At 37.1% G+C, this 22,752-nt stretch overlaps 1 protein-coding gene across 2 annotated transcripts in view; it reads left to right on the plus strand.

Moving 5' to 3' along the window:
* LOC150093527 (XK-related protein 6-like) overlaps nt 1-22,752 on the plus strand; it is a 119,235-nt gene that overhangs the window by 15,165 nt on the left and 81,318 nt on the right. For both annotated transcript variants that reach the window (XM_090413556.1, XM_090413557.1), the window contains exons 2-3: nt 4,260-4,477; nt 19,392-19,677. In XM_090413556.1, the coding sequence (XP_090269682.1) occupies nt 4,260-4,477; nt 19,392-19,677 (504 nt within the window). The remainder of the gene's footprint in view (nt 1-4,259; nt 4,478-19,391; nt 19,678-22,752) is intronic.

The following is a 22,752-nucleotide window of genomic DNA, read 5'->3' on the forward strand; positions in this document are numbered from 1 at the left end:
CTGGTCGAATATCATTTACTCCAGTTGCCTTTCCACATTTCAAGTTTTTATGGCTTTTTCTACTCAAGTATTGATATTATTATTATTATTATTATTATTATTCAGGCCTCCAAGGAGTCAAGACTCATCGAGGGGAGGTCCCCCCCTGAGAAACACAAAGTCTATCATACCACTCTTTAAACTCACTGACCGTTATCGCTCCCACTACTCCATCAGGCAATGCATTCCATGGCTCAACCATCCTCCACACAAAGAAACCACTCCTTACCCTCTTGCTCATCACAGTTTCCTTTCGTAACTTCCAGGGATGACCTCTTGTCATCACTCCTTCCCGCTGTTCAACCAAGCGAAAGAACTCCCCAGTGTCAACCCTGTAACCACCTCTCAACAGTTTAAAAGTCTCAATCATATCACCTCTCCTTCTTCTATCCACCAAACTCTGCAGTCCACATTCTCTCAGCCGATCCTCATAACTATCCTTGTACAGTCCTGAAACCATCTTTGTCATCCGTCTTTGTATCCTTTCCAGAGTTAATTTATCCCCTTCAAATCTTGGGGACCAAATCTGAGAACAATAGTCCAAGTGTGGTCTGATCAGAGACTTATACAACGGAATGATAACCTTCTGCAGGTCAGTGTCCTTCTCATAATAGCAGCAATCCTCTGTGTTACCTTCACCACCTTTGCAATATGTCCCCTAAACTTCAGGTTTCTATCAATCATCAACCCCAGATCTCTTGTCTCCCCTACTTCCTCCAGTATAACTCCTCCCATAGAGTATGCAGCATCCCATCGATGTTTCCCAAACCTCAAGACCTTACATTTTGCTGCATTAAACTGACACCCCCATTCATTTGCCCATCTATCTAGCTTATTTAAATCCTCTTGCAGGGCTACCACATCTGCACTATTACTAATAATCCTTCCCAGCGTCGCATCATCCACAAACAACTGAATATCCCCCTGCAATCCACTGGCTATGTCATTGATATAAAGGTTAAACAATATAGGTCCTAGTACTGAGCAATGTGGGACCCCACTTGTAACCCTCTGCCTCATGGAAACTGCTCCACCATACACAACTCTCTTATACCTGTCAGACAGCCAATCCTGAATCCAGTTGACCAATCCGACATCCAGATCCATGTGCTGCAACTTAAATATCAGCTTATAATGTGGCACCCTGTCAAATGCCTTTGCCAAGTCTAAGAAAATTGCGGTATATGCCTTTCCCTCATCTAATGTTCTTGAAACTTTATTATAAAAGGCTAGCATATTGCTAAAACAAGAGTGTCCTTTCACAAATCCATGTTGATACTCACAGATAACATTACCCTCATCTGCCCAATGCTGTATACGGTCCCTCACTACTTTCTCCAAGATCTTAACAACTACTGATGACACACAGACTGGCCTATAATTAGACGCTTCCAGTCTGTTACCACCCTTATGCAATGGCACTATCTTACCTTCCTTCCATTCCCTGGCCACCTTTCCCAAAGCCAGCCTTTCATTGAAAAGCCACGTTAAAGGCACTGTCAATTCCCTAGCACATTCTCTCAAAACTCGTGGTGAAATACTATCCAGTCCCACATCTTTACTGACATCCAGAGTACTCAGTTTCTGAAACACACTCTCCTCCTGTACCTCCATACCTTGAACCAGTCCTATCCCTCTAGCATTAAAACTGACTCCTCTAGGATGAAATACTCCAATAAAGCGTTCATTGAACAATTCCACTATGTCCTCTGCATCAGTCACTCTATTCCCATTTTTATCCCACAATATCATTCTTCCACAGTCATTTCTCCCCCTACTGGCCACACAGCTAAAAAATTCCCTAGGATTTTCTTTGGATCTTAGGGCCAATCTCCTCTCATATTCCAGTTTCGCTTTCCTTACCGCACTAGTCACTCTTCTGGCCTGTATCTTATATTCCTCTTCACCTGTCTCCTTATATCTCTTCCATAGCCTCTTTTTCACATGCAATTCCTGTTTAATATTGTTTGTCATCCACTTTACTCCAAATTGCGTCCTCTTCTTTGCTCGTGGTATACAACTTACCATTGCTGATAACAAATATTCTTTCACAATTTCCCACGCACTAGTGATATCCCGGCCTTCCAATTCCTGCCTCCATGAAACTTCCCGGAGTTGACGTCTAAGACTATTATAATCACCTGCCTTATAATTCCACATAAGTTCCCGTCTCTTTGATACTCCTGCATGTCTATTCATTTTCCAAGTCAACACCATATGGTCACTCTCTCCAACTTATGGGAGAGACATCAACTCAGTTATTATCAACTCTTCTGATGCTATAACCAAATCCAAAACTCTTGAACCTCTTGTTCCCTCTGTTACATGTTGTCTAAGACATTTGTCCCTCAAGAATTCTAGAAATTCCATTCCCTTATTGCTACATGTATCTTCCTCTCTCCAATTTATACTACTGCAGTTAAAATCTCCCATAACAATCATTCTTCTTGCACTTGCCAAACTTAGCTGTCTAAACATCTCCTGGTCCCCATCCTCTGTGCTCCTGGGTCTGTAGCAACACCCCACTAAATATCCTGTCTTGCCTACCTCTACCTCACACCATACGCTCTCAAAATCATCAAAATCTCAAAATCAAATTCTCCACTCTTAGAGGACATAGGTCATCACTTTCCCCTCCTATCCTGACGAAAAATGCTATACCCAGCGACTTCTATTCCTGTTGTTATATCCCCTTCTGTCAATATGTACTCCTCTTTGCATTTCTCTTGAAAATTTTTAGTATGGTTCTGTCACTGCTTGGTTAATTTAACAGGCTTTTAAAGTAATTCCTCCAGACATCTGAGATATCCTTATATTCAGTTTTCTTGTCACCATTATCATCTTTGATTCCTTTTACAGTCTTTCCTCCATTTCTAAGCTTCTTCAATAGCCTCCAGAACATTTTGCCACCTTTCTGATATTTATTTTCTGTATTACGTCTTCTCATGACTTTTGTTTAGCTACTTTTATACACAGCTTAGTTCTCTTACATTTTTCTCTGTATTCTTTCAGGTTATCTGTTGACTTATTTGCTAGGAACTTTTGGTATGCTTTCTTCTTTTCTAGGACTGCTTCCCTAACTTCTTGTGTCCGCTATGGTTCTTATTTTTCTATCCTTGCAGACAACTTCACCACATACCTCCCTAGCTAATTAGTCACTGTCTTTTTCAGAGTTTGCCACTGAGACTCGAAGGTTTGGTGTTTTTTTTTTCAATTTGTTTAATTTTTTCCCCAATAATCTTTGTATAGTCAAGTCTACAATTTACTTGTCAAAGCTGCTCAACTTTAATTCTTTTTAAAACTTTCTTATATACTGTTCTTTTTAATGTGATAACCATTTTTATCCTGCTTAGTACTAATAATGGTCACTTCCAATTTCAAATTCTCTGTACACTCTTGTATCCTGAATGAGCATGAAGATATCACTATCAACAATGACGTAGTTAATGAGTCTTTTGTTATTTTTCGTGTCTTCTCTCCATGTGAACTTGTGTACATCTTTATGTTGAAACATAGTGTTAGTAATGACAAGTCAGTGTCCTGAGCAGAAGTCTAGTAAGTACTTACCATTATTATTAGCTTTGACCTTTTCTCCAAATTTTCCCAAAATGTTCCTATGTGCTCGATGAAATTTCCTACTCTGCTGTTCAGATATCCAACGAGGACTACTTTTTCCATTTTCTTTATGTCAGCTGCCTGTTCTAATGACTCAAAAAATTCCTCCACTTCTTCCGTGGAAGAACCTTCTGTGGGACCACAGGCAAAAATAAGTTTCATTTGTCCATGCCGCCATTTTGAAGTTTCCCCACATAACTCTACTTGAAACTGCCTTCAAATCGAGAAGTTTATATTCATGTTTGGTGTTGAATATTATTGCTACTCCTTTCTTTCCTTGAACATTATTGCTATTGATATACAGGTATAATTTTTCAAATTTCAACTGCCAGAAGCAAATATCATACAAAAACAATCAAAAACCCAACAACATTTTAACACTAAATTCAATCGTTAAAAAAAAAAGCATTATTATAGAAAATAGTTATATGAGCTAATATTAAAGCATGTTTTCTCAACACAGTTCAGGATGAATGCTGCAGACTTTTCGTTCTTATTTATAGTAGTTTAATACATTTTTTAAATCTTTGTAACTGAAGACTAAAAAATTATTTTTGTTAAAAACAAAAACTGGATAATCTTATTCTTAGTTTCTTGCTGTTTAGGTATTTCACAGCTACTTATTATGGAATTCAAATAAAGAGAAAAATGTGTGATGAAAGAAAGAGACGAAGATTATTAGAGTATCAAAAGCAGATTTCTTATGAGGAAGCTGATGCTGCATTTTTGAGACTTTTTGAATCATTTTTAGAAGCTGCACCTCAACTTATTTTATTACTTTATACTCTAGTGCTTAATGACTTCAATCAAAGTGACTTCTCAGGTAAAGTGAAACCTTATTTTTATTATGCAACATATATTTTTAATGACTGCTTTAGGGTTCTTTAAGGGTCGATACTTGATAATGGGGAGGAAACTTCCACGTGACTTTTTAAGAAATGTGGAAAGCTGGTTCGGGCTTCTAACCTAATGGCTAATTTTCATCTTCTTGTGATTCGCCTTGTTAGTAGGTATTAGCCTACTCATGGCACTGATGATGAATGAATGAGAATGAACTGGCAGTGTGGAATTTAACTATCCAAATTGCATTCTTATTGGCTTAATCCAGAACAACATGATGGAATTTCATGCTGGCCGAGACTGACTAAACAAGGCCCTCGTAGTTTTTGTTAGAGAACCAGGGCAAACAGTCAGTCAAAAGTCAGCTACTGGAACAAACTCCAACTCAGTCAGAATTCAATAAAGGTAGGCACCATCATTGTGAGATCCGACTATGTTGGAGTCCTGTCAGATAACAGAGTAATTTGGAGGAAAAGTGTTGATAGAAAGTTAGAAATAATGTAAAATTTTCACGTAGTATTCTCATAGTATCTAAACACTCCTCGAGGGTGCATATCAGGAATTTTGTGTTTCTCTCTATCTTTACAATAACTCCTACTCATAACATTTCCTGGTTTTCTCATTATCATCTCGACATACCATAGAGGTAAAAATTTCATTATGGGAGGTCCATTGTAAATATCACAAAGTCTGTTAGATCATATTTTAAATTCATTTACTAACCATACCAGTAATGATGCATTCGTGCTTCCTCCACTCTCCATGCAATAAAAAAATCTACTGTTGAGATTATAATGGAATCAGGTTGCTTGTCATTGTGAAACTTCAGCCTCAAATCAAACAATGGTATCATTTTACATTCAATGACATTACATTCTTATTCAATTCATGGTCAGTGCATTATATTTAAGCAGGGAGCCAGTAAATCCTCCATTTGAGGAGGATGGCTACTAAATACTATTTGGGACTGAAAATGATGGCAACAGGATTAGGAGGCTTTCTGAGTAGCTTGTGTGTAACTTTGCCAGCTGAACAGCGCTTGGAGGGAGTCCAAATGTAGCAGTAAACAGAGATATTGTCAAGGACATAGGAGATGGTCTGAGAAGTTCTCGGCCTCGACCATAGATGGCAACACTATCGGCACTATTTTTTTTTCCAAGTTGGTACATCTGTCATAAGCATCCATGTGAAATTGCAAGTCATTCTATCAAGTAGTTTATACAGCTGTCTGAAGCAAAAGTATTGTCTGCATCCTTTGAAATGTATAAAATTGAGTATCGTGCGGTTATAAAATTCTTTTGTAAAAAAAAAAATTAACGACAAAAGAAATTCACTCGAAGTTCATAAAAGTTTATGGGCATTCTTCTCCTTTGTTTTCACAATTAACACGTTCGCTGCCGACTATGAGTATACTCGTAGTTGGTATATGAGCTACACAAGCCAGCTACGAGTATACTCTTAGGGAACAGACTATGCCAAAATAGCTTGGCAGCAAACGTGTTAAGAAATGGGCTGAGTTTAAAATGCAGAGTTTAAATGTGACTGTACCAGCCTTGAAGATAATCCACATGAAGGACGTCCAAAAAGTGTAACAACACCAGAAATCATTGATCAAGTGCACGATATGGTATTGGATGACCGGCAAGTCAAAGTGCGTGAAATTGCTGAGACTATAGGCATTTCAAAAGAACATGTAGGATATGGGTGTTGCACTTGCTCACGGCAGATCAAACATGCACTTGCATGAAAACCTCTGAACAGTGCTTGGAGCATTTTAACAAGAATAAAATTGATTTTGTGTGTCGATTTATTACTATTGATGAGACTTGGATTCACCATTAAACACCAGAAACCAAACAACAGTCAAAACAGTGGACAGAAGCCGGTTGTTCAGCGCCAAAGAAGACAAAGTCGGTTCCATCAGCAGAAAAGGTCATGGCATCGGTGTTTTGGGATGCTAAAGGCATTTTGTTTATTAATTATCTTGAAAAGGATAAAACAATATGTAAGCGAAGGTTTATGTGGGTAATCAGTTTTGGAGATAGCTTTCGGTATTGGGACTACATGTTTATTAAACAATAAAAAAATAATAAAAGAGTAAAAAACCCGACAAGTTCCGTTCGTCGTAAGACTTACATCATCAGGGGTAATGGTGTATAAAAGTTGAACACAACAACCAAATTAAATAGTCAATTAGATGTCTTTTTTAACTTCATAACTGTTCATTTATTGAGAACCCGAATACAAAATGATGCATACTGTAATGAATGTTTGTTGGAACAATGCTAGTTGTTGTCATGTTCTGTGGATCACGCGTATTATATCCGAGGCAGTTAAATTTTTGATAAAGGCAGACCAGACGATGTAAAATCAAGCCTTAATTTTTATTGCATTGTGTAGAGATTGTAAGCATTTTTGCAGCTTCTTTAAATTTTCTTGTGAAACAGTTCTTATCAACATATGACATGTTTGTCTGTTGCTAGAGTACTTGATAGCCAGTAGTAGTCGTGGGGAATGCATAGCCTGATTTGTGTTCCCTTCTTTTTTTGACATCTTTTATATGTACAGCCATGTGGATCTCTCCTGACCTTCCTGTCTGGCCTAAGTAACAGATGCCACAAGAACAGTGAATCTGAAAAATGCCTAGTTTTTTTTATGGATGATGCAGAAGTTTTGGTAGATGTAGGAATCTTGATATTTTTTCTAAAGGAAGAAAAGCCACTTTTATGTCGTACTTGTGGAGCAATGTAGCCAGTTTGTCCGTGAGATTCTTGATGTATGGCAGCGTGATTGCATTCTTGAAATATTGTCGGTTTTTACTCTTTTATTATTTTTTATTGTTTAATAAACATGTTGTCTCAATACCAAAAACTATCTCCAGAGGATAAAACAATAACCGGAGAATATTATTCTGATCTTTTAACCAGACTAAATGAAAAAATTCGTGAGAAAAGACCTGGTTTGCAAAGGAAAAAAATAGTCTTTCATTAGGACAATGCACCTGCCCACAAAGGTGTTTTGGCAATGGGTAAATTAAGGGATCTGCACTATCAATTGTTGGAACATCCACCCTATTCCCTAGATTTGGCTCCCTCTGACTTCTATCTTTTCCCAAAACTAAAACTCTTTCTCACTGGTCAGCGTTTTTCTTCGAATCAAGAGGTGATTGCAGCTGCAGAGGGGTATTTTGCAGATCTTACTGAGAAACCACTACAGGGAAGGGATAATGGATCTGGAGCATCACTGGAATAAATGTATTAGTCTTAAGGGAGATTATGTTGAAAAATAAAAATAATTTTGAAATTATAAATTTGTTTTTTTCATTGTTAGGCCGATAACTTTTCAGACCAATTGTATAGAGGAGACTGTGCACTCCCTATGAGGATGTCATGTTCATTAAGATTTCACCTTCACAGTGCATGCTTCTGCTAAGTTTCCAACATAACCGGTCGAAAGAGCCACTAACAAAAGTAATGCTGATAGCAAATCAAAAATCTCTTATCCCCCCCCCCATAAAAAAATTCAATTCTGCTTCGCTAACATTCATAATTAAGTTATGAATGTTAGCAAAGTCTTCAACATAAAATAAGTTATGTGCACCACTGCACCAAAATTGGTGTATTTCTTATAGAATCTCAACATCTACTGCATACTGTCAACTAAAAGTACATTCAGCATGATACCTTTCACAAGAAGGGTAGTATGGGCATTTGCCAAATCTGGCATTCCATGCTAATGATTACTAAACTCTGTATAATAACCATTCTGAGCTCTTTGATTATTTATCTGTAAATGCTGGTTTCCTGCAGCTTAATTATCAAAACAGTGAGATCATCTTTCTTGAAAACTTCAGTGTTCTTAGGGTGAAGTGGATTCTCATCACTAACTTCACATATTTAACAAAACCTCAGGTGTTGAAGTATTTGCTTTTAGTAATGAACTAAAACGCAAATTGTTCTTATACTAACCAGAATACCAGATAATCTGACTTCATCGTTATCCAACACCTTGAAACTTTTTTTTATTCATTTGTTAATTTTTTTAACCAGCTTTCCAAATACAATGTAAATGTTACATTACCTGTTGGTAACTCCAAACTTCACCTTGTCCACATTTTCAACAGATCAATGTTCATCAGCTATTCTCAATCCCATGTCTTCTCCCATGTCAGTAGTACCATATGAGCCCACTCCATGATTTTTATTCTTCTTTTCAGTGGTCTGATGATTACTGTTTCTGCTTTCCTGAAGCGCGCGCACGCACACACACACAAAAAAAAAACCTGAATAGCTGAAATAATCCTTTGCTGGAATGTGGTTATTCATTTTCACTGCTATACAGAAAACCATTGTCCATGTCCTCCAACAAATACCAAAGCAGAGTGGGAAAAAAAATGCATAATCAAATCCCAATCAGACTTTGAAAGAGCCAAATGCAGAAAAACTGCATGCTACTTAAACAACAAATTGCACAATAACCACAGTAATTAACTTTAATGAAATGAAAGTACAGATATTTCATACTGAAAATAATAGTACATCATCAGTGCGTAGAAACAAGCAAATCAAAGAAATGGGAATACAAGGTACATACAATAATTGGTTCACTGATTAAAAATTGTTGCCGCATGCTAGAAATTAATATAATTAATGAATAATATTATTAAAACTATTTTTGATGATTACATAAAATGAGAATCTCCCAAACTTTGGGAGAGAGAGACAATCATTCCAATTCAGATTTGGCTGATGTAAAAGATCTTCGCAACTTTCTTGAAAAGGCGTTCATATTTAAAACTGCTTTTGTGGAGAAGACGAGCTTCATCCCACCAGATACTGTGTTTAGTGTCAATACTACGTTGTGCCAGACCAGACTTTTGAGGTTTCATGTATTCAATATAATATTTTTATGTTCATTAATTATTTTTCTACAGAACAGCCTGTCTACCCAAAATATGTCAGATTGCATTCACAAGGTGTCTGGTAAATGCCAGCTAATGATAGAGGCAACAGTTTGTCTTTTGTTGATGGCAACAGATGACAAATTTTGTTAATAGGAAAATATATGGGAATAAGGTGATAATTCAAAATTCTATCAGTAGGGCAGAGATACCAGAAATATAAGGGATTGGAACCCTGCAGACTGTTGAAGAATCCTGATGTGTTGGAACATAGGAGTCAATTATCTGCTGGATTTGATTAGGATGGTAATCATTAAATTCCATTAAAGTTTTGATAGTGAGAAGTTCTTGTTGTAAGCTTGATGGAGAAGAACACACATTATTAACTCCTAAATATGAATGTCTTTTCAAAGAAAGTTGCGAAGCCCTTTTACATCAGCTAAATCTGAATTAGAATGATTCTCTCTTTCTCTCCCACATGAATGTCTAATATTAATATTATTTATTAATATGTTAATTTCTAGCACACAGCAACAGTTTTTAATTGGTAAACTGATTGTTGTATATACCTTGTATTCCCGTTTCTTTCATTTGCTTATTTCTACGCACTGATAATATGCTGTTATTATTTTCAGTACGAAATATCTGTACTTTCATTTCATTAAAGTTAATTACTGTGGTTATCGTGTAATTTGTTGTTTATAATCATGCCACAGGTACCTTTTGAAGATTGCATCCTACTTGTATAATAGACAAGCCTTCTGGCTTTTGGGCACAGCTTTTGCCCTTGTATTACATCTCTCTGTTTCCCATCTAGATGGTACCATAGTAACATCAGCCAAAGATTAACACTGACGTTGTCATCAGTCTTCTTTTCCAACTGTTATATAAACAATATAGGAAAATCGCCTCCCACTATGCCCTACTATATCCCACTATAAGACTGTACCACAAAAGCTTACTTTGACTTCTGTGATTTTTTTACCCACCTTTCATCAGAAAAATCCTCATCAGTTGTTAATACCAATGTTTACTGATCCAGGTGGTTTGTCTTCAGTTGTGCTCACATTTGTATTCCAGAATTAATGATTATCTTATATTATTTATATGTGCACAAATTACAACTGTGTTATAACATGCAACATTCAATTAGATTGCTGTTCTTGTCTGTTCTCTAAAGGATCAGCTTCATCCCTTGCACATTCTGGAGTGTACAATGTTCCTTTTTCATACGTCTTAATCTGTTTTGAATAAACCAGAAGATTTGTTAACATCTGCCTTGGAGAACATAAATAAACTACATTCACAGTCATCTAAATGACACGTCAGTAGCAGACCATGCTTTGGGTACTCCATTATACAGGATAAATGGAAAACGATGTCTGTTCTCCACTGATATTGCTATAGGTTTGAGAGACTGTTTTTGGAATCAACATCATCAGCTATGAAACATTCCCCTAACTTTCTGTTTCTGTCCCTAGATGGTATCTTGATAAGATGTTACAGTTTGAATTGTTTCTACATAATAATGTTTAACAGTATAAACGCCAAGAGGAAAAAAATACATTTATTAAACTCACTAATATTTTGTTTTTGAACATATTTTCTAACCATCATCATTTTTTTTTATGTTGTTTCCACTCACAAGAGGTTATTTGCAAACCCATAGTGCATTTTGGACTTTGGGTTTTAACATGGACTTTAACAGAAGCCCTAAACAAAAAGCTGAGAACAGCACAACATTGTATGGAGCGAAGTATGCTAAAAATAACATTAAGAGATAGGAAGACAAATACCTGGATAAGACCTCAAACAGGCATCATAGATATTGTAAAATACATTAAACAGGCTAAGTTTAGATGGGCTGGCCATATTGCCAGATGCAGTGACGGGACTAGAAAAACAACAGAGTGAAGACCAGTGGATGGAGCAAGACAAAGAGGAAGACCGAGAAGAAGGTGGAGGGATGAACTGGAACAAACTGCAGGAGTGAGATGGATGGGAGAGGTAGAAAACTGAGTGGTCTGGAAAATCATGGAGAAGACCTTCGTCCAGCAGTGCACAGAACCAAAAGGTTGAAGAAGTACATTTTTGTACTGTGGATGGCTAAGGATTTTTTTTTAAATCAATTATATATATATATATATATATATATTCTTTGTATTTTTTTAAAAATTATTTTTTACATAGTCAGGAAATCCTGTTCTAGAGACCAAACATGGAACTTTTTTCAAGTCACTTCAATCCTCTGTTAAGTGTTAAATGGACCTGTGTGCCTGTCACAGTTAACATTGTGCTCATCAGAGTGCAACGATAACTGTGACAGGCATATAGCACTAATTGTAACTGACACATAATGTCCTCACATGACTCCCTTTATGGGTCAGATAACTACATAGTTAATTTAGAGAAGTCCAGCTATCAGATCTTAAACTAATAGTCTCCCTGATCCTTGATAAATTAATGCAGCCATACTTGTTGAGGTTGGGAGAGTGCTTCTTAGCTGATGCTGATTCTAAGAATAGCTTCTCTGTAACAACATCTATGTAATATAGATGTTTTTCTCTATATGATCCTATGTTAAGGAGTATCCAGAGCATGGTCTGCCAATCCCAACTTGTAATACAGATGATCTCGTATATAATTTTTGTGTTCTTCAAATCAGATGTTAACTGATCTACCAGTCTGTCCAAAGTAGGCTAAACTGCAGTGGCAAAAGGAACTTTTTACACTCTTGAACAGTGGTCGCCAAAGTGGTTGATATCAACCTTGAGGAGTCGATATAACATTGTTAGGGGTCGATATAAAAATATAAGACATCATTGTACGGGCAATATTTAATTCGGTTAACTTGGATTACCTCCATCCTGGATGACAACGCAACTAAGAGTGAATCGTGGTAACAGTGACATGAATAGGACCTGTAAGATGGAGCAAGGTCATGAAAATAGTTATGGAGGCCAATCAAGTGGGCTAGAATGACATATTTACCAATGAACGGATGTTGTTGTTCCCGCCAGGCCAGCACGGTGGGAGTGAGATTAAATACGTGTAAGTATAAGTAAATAAGAACCGCGCACTTGTTGATCCCAGTCTCATTTTTGCGCATCGACGTACAAGTGAGCATTAATGTTCTAAAAATCATCAACATACATATTAGAATCCAATCGTTATCCATTCACGAACTAAACTTCTCTATGTTGAAGAGTTCAGCAGGGCTGGTAGTAATACCAGTGATATTAATACCACTAGTTTATTAATATCACTAGTAATACCAGTGATATTACTAGTGATCGTAGTAGTAAAAGTAATATAATGATATATACTATATTATACATACAATAAACACTGTAATAACTATAAAATAAACAATCTAAAAACTCACATAAATGTCTTTTTTGCTTGTCCTATTATAATTACGAAATAGTAAAATAGAGGGGGTCGATAAAAAGTCGAGAAACTCTTGAAGGGGTCGATGGTCAAAGAAGTCTGGCGACCCCTGCTCTAGAATGTTCAAGGGGATATAATGGATGCTTAGGTGAACTTATGAAAGTAGCTGGCTTAATGAAAGGTTTGAAAGTAACATGAAGATCATATATGCAGAGAATTTTGGCTATTTTTTCTGATGTACTCTTAACATATGGGATAAGAATAATGATTTTGTTGTGATCCTGTGTGCCGGGTGTAGTAGGGATGTGGGAACGCATGTAATATTTTATCTATTTTACATTATTATATAAAGAGTACATGGCTGTAAAGAAAGACATTCACACAAATTAATTTAGATGTTTCCTGATGGAGAAATCATATAGATCATGTTCTGATTGGTGCAAGACATGCTTTAGATATTATGGAAGCGAGAAGTTGCAGGGTATAACTATTTTTTTGTAAGAAAAAAATGAAATAAAATAGAAATAAATAGTGAAAAATATTGGACTGGAGATATTTAAAGAAAGAAAATTAAGAGTTTCAGCATGGTTGGGGTCATGATAAAGATAGCAAATTTGATGGAAAGAGACAGAAATTTTTAGCCAGTGAAGGTCAAAAATAGAAGATTCTAATTTGATACTCTGACATGGTTTATCAGTACAGGGAAATGCATAAATGCATGCTACTTTTGAAATATTAGTAAAGAGTATGTAATTAGGAAATTTACAAGTAGATTAACTTTTCTCAAATTGAAGTTGAAAGTCGAATTCCTGTTAAAAAAAAAAAGTGTGATTTGGCAAATTGGAGACAAAAATCAAAGTTGGAACTGTAATCCTTTATATTTGTGAAATAGATCAAGAAGAAAAGTTTTATAATAGGAAGATTCTCTAAGAAGTGAAAAGAAGACAATTCCATTGCATAATAGCAGTAGCACTATATTGCTCTCTTTTCACTTCTTATATCAGATTAGTTTGCTTTTCTTCTGTAGATGTTAAGATTTTGGAAAAATTAATTGATACACAGGGTAATATGTATGGGTTTTAGCATGAATTTGTTAGGGTGCACTTGTTTTTGTAATCTGGTATTTTTATATATTATACAAAGACTTATATTATTGTTTTAATCCTAAACCCAAGCATAAGTGTCAAGTAACTTCACAACTATTCTTTGTATACAAAGGCTTTTGACTTCATATCAGTTGCCTTAGTATCCCATAAAGCAAAAAACATTATGGGAAAGGTCACTATTTAGACTAGTTTTGACCTTTATTGAGGTCTCATCAGGGGGAACTAGACCCAGAAAGATGCTGTGAGGTTACTTCATGCTTACACTTGGGCATAGGTTTAAAACAAGAATATCATTTCTTGTCAAGTATAATATGCATTATAAGCAAGTGGAAAATATTTCCACAACTATCTCTCATCAAGAGTATTTAATAATAAGGCCATACACTTTTTTTTTTTCTAGAATATAATTTCTTGTCAAATGTTATATATATCATAACCAATCTGAAAAACTTTCATGGTTACATTTTATAATAAAGTAACAAGAGAAAGAGAAGAAGGAAATACATATACTATTAGTTTTTCTGGATTTTGCAAAAAACATTTGACAGGTTACTACACGACAAGATGATATTTAAGTTCTGTTAATAGGTGTTTTAATTTGATAATTTGATGTTGGGCTTTGTAGACTTGAATTGAAATTAGCTGTCTGACAATTATTAAAAAAGTCTTGCTTGTATCAAGAAGAGGAGAGTTACAAATGGCATTCCTGGACTCAGTACTGGAACCATTACTGTTCAGCCTTTATATGATGATATTATATTATAAATGAATTGTAGAGGTGTTCAGTTATTTACAAAGTGAAGCTGGGAAAGGTTATTATGATTGATACTGATATAGTGACTTCAAGATTCAAACAGCTAAGGATGAGTGGGAATGCTCTTTAGCTAACAGTAAAGTTTTGAACTTAATCCTCCCCAAATGGAAGGGCTGTATAATTTGATGGTGAACTATATTAGAGGATGTGGGGGAAGCCAGAGAGTTCGAGGTAATGGTAAATAGAGTTTAAGTTCACAGAAAATATTGCAGAAGTTATAAAGATAACTTAGGGGATACTGTAATAGTGAGAAGGATGTTGACCAGCAGAATTAAGGATGTGGTGGCTCTGTTATCTAGGGCCCTGATCAAACCACATCTAGACTATTATGCACAGATTTGGTTGTCTGAATTTCAAGATATTGAAAACTGAGAAAGAATACAAAGATGAGTAACAGAAATGCTATTAGTGGAACATCAGGACATAAAATCTGCAGAGTTAGATCAAGATGGCACATAGTGGAATATCATTGAGACCAATGGGCATTGAGCAAAGTTTTGAAACAGCCCCTCCCCCACTAGGGAAGCTGTTGTTTGGAATTATGCCCGAAGCATCTAAGGCTGTGAGGCTCGTGTCTGTAAATTGTGTTTTTTTACCAGTAGTGCAAGATGAAAAACTTGAGTTTCTGTGAGCAAAAGACCTTTCTGCCTCTGTATGAGACGCTAACTCGCTCTCAGTTGAAACTCTTCTTCACATCATAGACATGATTTGAATCCAGAGTGGTGAGTAAGAAGTAAGTTTTTTGTATAGTAAATAGCAGGTGCATGGAATGTACTGCATGAGAATGTGATGAAAATGCTGACAGAGAATGAATTTGGGTGCATTGGATAAATAGACTTTGTATGACACTTGAAGCACACTCCTGCAAATGCAATATATATATATATATATATATATATATATATATATATATATATATATATATATATCATCATCATCATCATCATCATATATGGTTGTTGAGGTTGAACGGAAGTCATTTTGCTAGATGTTGCTACAGACCTGTAAATGTGGAGGATAGTGATCAAGAAATGTATAAACAACTTGGATTAGTGAACAAAGGAAGGGTAATTATTATGGGTGATTTTAATTATGGCGATATAGACTGGAATGAGGAAATAGCATTTGGAAATAGGGAAATTGAATTTCTCAAGTTCTGGAGAGATAACTATCTCAGGCAGCACGTAAAGGAGGGTACGCGAGGATTGAGAGTTTTAGATATGATCAGAGGATGTAATTGTGAGTGGAGTTTCACATTATCCTCTAGTTGGTGAGAGTAATCATGAAGTGGTCACCTGGGTTGTGGCTAGCCATATGCAGACTTCTGTGAGGAAAGGATATATGTGGAATTATGACAAACTTAGGAAACAGCTTGGAGCTATAGCATGGAACAAGGTGTCGAGCAGCAAGGAAATAAACGTTGGTTGGGAACTAACAAAAAAAATACTTAACAGCATCAATGTGTTCTGAAGGCCAAAAGGCTGATAATCAGTTACATGAAGAGTATAAAGAACAAGCCAGGTGAGTGACTCAGTAAGGAAAACAAAAGTGCAGTATGAGCAGAAATTCGCAAATCAGGCAAAAGAAAAACCCTAGAGTTTTTTTAGATATGTGGCAAGTAGAAGGAAGAATGATCATGGTAAGATGATGTTAATGAATGAAAATGGTAGAATGGTAACTGCTTCTGAAGACATTGTTGAGGTGTTCGGTGATCAATTTATAATTGTATTTCATCCTGATCAGGGTGGAATTTTGAGGAACTTAAGTGTAGAGGACATAGGATAGTATAGCTTAATTGTGAATGAGCATGAGGTATTTGAGGAAATAAACTTGATGATGATAAGGTGATGGGATATGATGACATATCACTACGAATCTTAAGGAAATATTCCAGGGAACTGGCATGCCTGTTTAATAAGTCTTACAGTAGCACAGGTTCCAAGGGAGTGGAGGGAGGGTAAAATTGTTCCACTGCATAAAGGTGGTGATAAGCCTGTAGCTTCAGATTATTGATTAACCTGTATATCTGGAGTTGTGAAGGGATAAAGAGATTGGTGAGAAGTAGGATACAGAAATGGGTTAATAACAGCAGTATTCTCTGTAGTTATCAGTATGGGTTTGTTAAAAGGAGGTCATGTTTTACTAAGTTACTTATGTACTATAATAAGGTGACAAATACCTTGGACAGGGGAGATGCATACAGTGGTGTACTTGGATTTTGTAAAAGCTTTTGATAGACTGCTACACAACAAGCTGGTAAATAAATTGAAACAGATGGGATTTGGATAACAGACTTCTGAGTTGGATCAGTGATTGGCTGTCAGATAGGTATCAGAAAGTTATATATGGGGGTGCAGTATCCCAAAAGAGGCAGGTCACTAATGGTGTTCCACAGGAGTCAGTTTTGGGACCATTGTTGTTCAATTTGTATGTTAATGATATTGGGATGGATTTAACTAGTGATATGTAGCTGCTTGCAGATGATGCAAAATTGGGGAGAGCAATACAGAGTCAAGTTGATGTTATGGTCTTACAAGAACACTTGAATGATTGCATAAGTGGGCAGGTAAGTGGAACTGTCAATTCATTGTTGCAGAGTGTAAGGTTTTGAGATTTGGTAAGCAACGATGGGATGCAAAGTAAACATTTGGTGGGGAAACTTTAAAGGAAGTAGAGGAGATGAGAGATGGTGGAAAGGGACTTGAAATTCAGGGACCACATTGCCATTATCTGATGTAACGTCTTCACAACTTGTGCAATGATGCGGAGGATCCTGACATGAAGAAATAGAAAGGTTATGATGCCATTATAAGTCCTTGATCAGGCCTCATATGGATTATTGTGCTCATGTTTGGTTGCCAGGATTGCATGGTGATGAGGATGTATTGAAAAGAATCCAGAAAAGATTCAGAAAGGTGGTCAGTGGTCTTTGGTATGTAGAGTACGAGTATTGTTGCATTAGCACTTTTTGCTTTCCTGTATCCATTATATTTTGTGAATAGGAGAAAGAGGGGGGGGTATTTATTTATTTATTTAGTGTATGATGATATAATGGCAATGGGTCTGACTCTCACTGATGAGACCCCTAAGGGTCGAAACTGGTTGGAAGCTTGGTTGATGGATGGCAATGCTGTAACCAGTGAAGTTCTAACTGAGGCTCGGCTGTTGCTGTTACTCAGGTAGAGGGGTAATGGATGGCAATGCTGTAGCCCATGAAGTTACCTGAGGCACCACTGTTGCTGTTATCCCTCAGATGAAATATGAGCAGCTGTGCTCAGTGGTGGGGTGAGCCCAGTGGTGGATTACCCATTAAGGCAATGCGGCACGTGCCTAGGGGTCCCAGGATTTGGGGGGGTCCCCAAGCCAAGACCTTTTCCTATAGTGTTTTAAAATAGATTAATGTTTTCAGTGAACATCATAAAAATCTTGATTATTTTAAGCAAAATTTTTTTGCAAAACAATTATTACGTTTTAATATGTATTTTGAACAGCACACACTATCTACGCTTTAAATAATGCTGCAATCCCAATGTTGGCGCTAGTTGAAAAGCTTCGTATTTTGAGCAGTGCGCTATCTGCGCTTTAAATTAAACCGCATTACCAATGTCGGGCACCATGCTGTTGACAGCTTCGAGATCGCGAAAACTGATTGCATTGCCGAGATAGGAAGTTTCGCCTGGTTGCTCCTTAACTTCATTTGTTATTGAATCATGTAAGAGTGAGGTGTTTGTTTAAAAAATAACTTTTTAGTGTGACTTTTCATGTTTTCATTATTTGAGTGCTAAAAACTGCTAAAAATTAAAAAAAAAATAAAATAAAATAAAAAGTTTTATTATTTATCTTCCTTTAACCCTTTAACAGGCAGAAAAATCCAGAAGTTCAAAAGTACAAAATTTCATTTATTTGCCACCTAACTTTTATTTATTTTTTTATTATTATTTTTGGGGGGACCCTCAAATATAATTTGCCTAGGGGCCCCAACTATCCTTAATCTGCCAGTGGGTGAGTCTGCCACTGGGTTGAGCCAAATGCTGAGAATTTTTCGCAGTGACAGGGTGAGCCTGTTACTGAGGGCATAGCGCTGAGTAACAGGCTTTTGATCCTTCGGGTCGTTCATTGTTGGGTGAACCGGGGGATCTCACGAGTTTTTGGAGAAGTAACCTTGCACTTATTACAGGAAAACCGGTCTGTGTAGTGATCCTTCCCATAATGCATAGCAGTATAGATGTCTGTAAGATGTGTTTTGCAGTTATGGGATACTGAGGCAAGTGATGAGAACTTATACCACCTTTGCTATGAGTTGCCTCAGTCCTGAAAGATACTTCAGGCACAAACTTTGTTTGCTTACACTTGGATAATGGATTAAACCAAGTATATAATTTCTTGGTATCTTTAATTTTTAATAATAATATCCATATATCTGTGTATATATATATCATCACAATGATATCATCTAGGAACTTTTTTTCAAAATTTTGCAACAATTTGATTCTTTTGACTATTAATGGTTTGTTTCTTAGTGCTGTTTTAAAGAATATAAAACTTCACATAATGGAAATAAAATTCATTATTTCTGTTCTTCCAAAAGTGGATTAAAATTAGTTTTACAGTTTTACATCTTTGTTTTAATTTCAAAAAGTTTTGGTTGCACTTCTTGTGATTAATTTTATCATTCTTTTTTTTATAGGATTATATCAGAAGGTTTCTGCATTGGTGTCCATTGCAGCTTTAGGTTGGGCTATGGGTGTGTACCAACGTGCACTTCGTGTTACTCAAGATGACAAAGATAAAATGTCATTGCTGTCGACTATTGTATATGTTATTGCACAAGGTTTTGTAATTGGTGCCCGTATTGTTGCATTAGCACTTTTTGCTTCCCTGTATCCATTATATTTTGTGATATTCTGTTCAGTACATTGGTTATTAATGTCCATCTGGATAATTAGCCTAAAAACAGAATTTTGTCTCAAAAGGTAACTTTTGCTCAGAATCTATTTATTAAAAGTTTTGGTTTCTATCTGATAAAGCAGTAAAAAAAATTGTTTTAAATATTTTCTTGTTAATTATCAAGTATGAATATGCTGTGAGTGAGTGAGCAGTATGCGATATTCTTATGCTGCTAAAATTTCTTACTGAAGTGAGAAGTTGAAATTGTCACACTACTACATTGACTTAATAAAATTATAGATTTATGGGAAAAGATAAGCTAGTGTAAAAATTTCATTAAAAAAAATATGAATTTTTAATAACAATTCTACTTATCAAAGTTTCAAACCTGTAGTAGACTATGATAGGTCTGCCAGAGATTAGATAAGTCAGAAATCCTACTCTGGAAATGAATAGTTTTATGCCATTCATGTCTCTTTTGGACATCCTAATAAATTTACAAACTGTTAGTTTATCTGGAAAGAGTTTATGCCGAGTCCTGTCATAACACACCCTTTGTTGCTGCTCTTTCTTGTCTTTATTTCTTTATCTGACTATTACTAGTGTCTCTTTTGAATAATAAATGTTATTAAATAAACAAGCAGCAATAAAAAATGAATGATATTGGTTCATTGTTAATTGATAAAATGCGGAAATGCTGCATACCTCTGAAGTATATTCACCCATACTGAACTGCAACATAAATTTCAAAGGGTTCTCTCTATATATGAAGGACAGTAACCAGGAACTGTAAATCAGAAGACTTTGCATATCTTTGAGATTGTTAATGAATGTTAAATACGGGCCAAAAGCTTAAAGTTCACTAGGCTGCATTAGTTGCAGCATACTTAGAGAATCTGCATGGTATTAGCAAAGTAGTGCATATTGTCTCCAGTGGACCACTGGGTATTGGCCCTTCCCATAATGCATAGCATTATACAAATCAAGATGTGCACTGCATTATGGGATACTAAGGCAATTGATGTGAAGTCATTACTCTCTATATACAAGTAGTCCAGAAGGGACTTCATGTGCAAACTTTGTTTTGCTTACACTTGGATAAAGGATGAAACCAAGAATATAATTTCTAGGCATCTTTAATTTACGTCCACATAATCTAGGTAAATTTATACTGTGTAACATTTGTACATAGATACATACATACATCTTCAAGGCCCACTCTTCCTAATTGGGTTGTGGGGGCAACAGCTGCAAGAGGAACTTCTAGTGGTCACGATCCTCTGCCACCAAGCTCAGGTGTTCTGGGGGGATTCCCAAACGTGTCCACCGAAGGTTTTGGATATAATCTATCCAGCGAGTCCTTGGCCTTCCACGTGGCCTCCCACCCTCTGGCTTGGTAAGGAGGGCCCGCTGAGGGAGCCTCTCTTGTGGCATTCTGATCAGGTGCCCGTACCAGCATAACTGTGATCTCTCAACACGGAGAAGCAGCAGTTGAGTATTGAGGGTTTCCTGAATTGCAGAGCTTCTGACTGTCGAGTTTTGTCAGCCCCACAACCCCTCGAAGGAACCTCATTTCAGCTGCTTGGATTCGTGTCCGCATTCTTTCGGTCATTACCCAACTCTCATGACCATAGGTGAGGATGGGGACATAGACTGTATTGAAGACAGCCAGCTTTGCCTTCTGGTTTAACTCCTGCTTCAGTACTGCCGAACGGCCAAGCTCCCGCAATATTGAGCTTGCTAAGCCAATTCGAGTATCTAGCTCTACGTCCCATTTTCCATCATTCGTGAATATGGACCCAAGGTATTTAAACTTCTCCACCTGTCTCATTGGGACTCCACTTACATTTAGAGTGCACTGGGATGGTTGTCTTGAGACCACAAATGTTTCAGTTTTGGCCACACTGATCTTCATTCCGGCATCTGCACAAACAGCTACAAACCTATCCAGGGTCCGTTGGAGGTCATCTGTGGAAGAGCTAAGCAGAACTAGGTCATCTGCAAAAAGCAGACGTCCAATGCTACATTTTCCAATTCTGACACACTCACTGCCTTGGTTGTACCTATCAATCCAGTCCATAAATATTATGAAAAGGAGGGGTGACAGAACACACCATTGGCGGAGGCCAATGGAGACTGTGAAAGGTTTAGACTTTGTGCTGTTTACCCTGACACAAAACTCTGGGCATTCATATAGGGACTTGATGGCAGCTAATAGTTGACCATCCACTCCATACTCCTGTACTACTTGCCAAAGCTTATCCCGAGGAACCCGGTCATATGCCTTCTACAAGTTCACAAAACATGTGTAGACATTCTTGGCATATTCCCAAGATTTCTCAAAGACTTGCCTTAAAGTGAAGATTTGGTCAGTTGTGCTGCTACCAGGACGAAAGCCACATTGTTCTTCCTGGAACTTTGACTCAACTATGCTCCTGCACCGTCTTTCCAAGCACTTAGCATACACTTTCCCAGGCAGGCTGAGCAGAGAGATGCCACGATAGTTACTGCAATCCTTCTGGTCTCCCTTCTTAAAGACTGTATTATTATTATGCCTGTCTGCCATTGCTTTGGTGCTTTCCCAGATATCCAAGCAGCCTGACACACTCGAGCCAGAGAACACCGTCTCGATTTAAGGCTTTTAGCATTTCAGGCCGAATTTCATCATCGCCAGCAGCCTTGCCCGCTTTTAGCGATTTTATTGCTAAATGGACCACTTCTTCTGTGAGACTAGTCATTGCCCCGATCTGCACCTCTTGGATGTCCACAACTGCTGGGCCACCCGGGTTAAGAAGGCTCTCAAAGTATTCCCTCCATCTGTGGAGGATATCCTTCTCGGTTGTTAAAAATGCACCATCAGAGGCCTTAATTGCCCTTGCTGTGCATGATTTCCTCCCTCAAAGGCAGCAGTTGGTCTGCCAGAATACTTTGTTTGCATTTGCATAGGATGAGTTTAATCTTTCTCCAAAGGATTCCCAAGCCTTCTGCTTTGCTGTCTTTACTGCCTTAGCAGCAGCTTTTTGTGCCTCAGCATACCGCAAACGCATCTCAGGTGACCTGACTCTAAGCCATGTTAGGTAGGGCTCCTTTTTTGCCCAGACAGTTTTTTGGACTTCTTGGTTCCACCAAGGTGTCCTTTTCTCACTGCCCGTTGCCATGCC

This window comes from Typopeltis vanoorti, chromosome 24 (assembly GCF_054136105.1).
Source record: "Typopeltis vanoorti isolate ZY-2024b chromosome 24, IOZ_Tvanoo_1.0, whole genome shotgun sequence".
NCBI classification, from domain to species: Eukaryota; Metazoa; Arthropoda; class Arachnida; order Uropygi; family Thelyphonidae; genus Typopeltis; species Typopeltis vanoorti.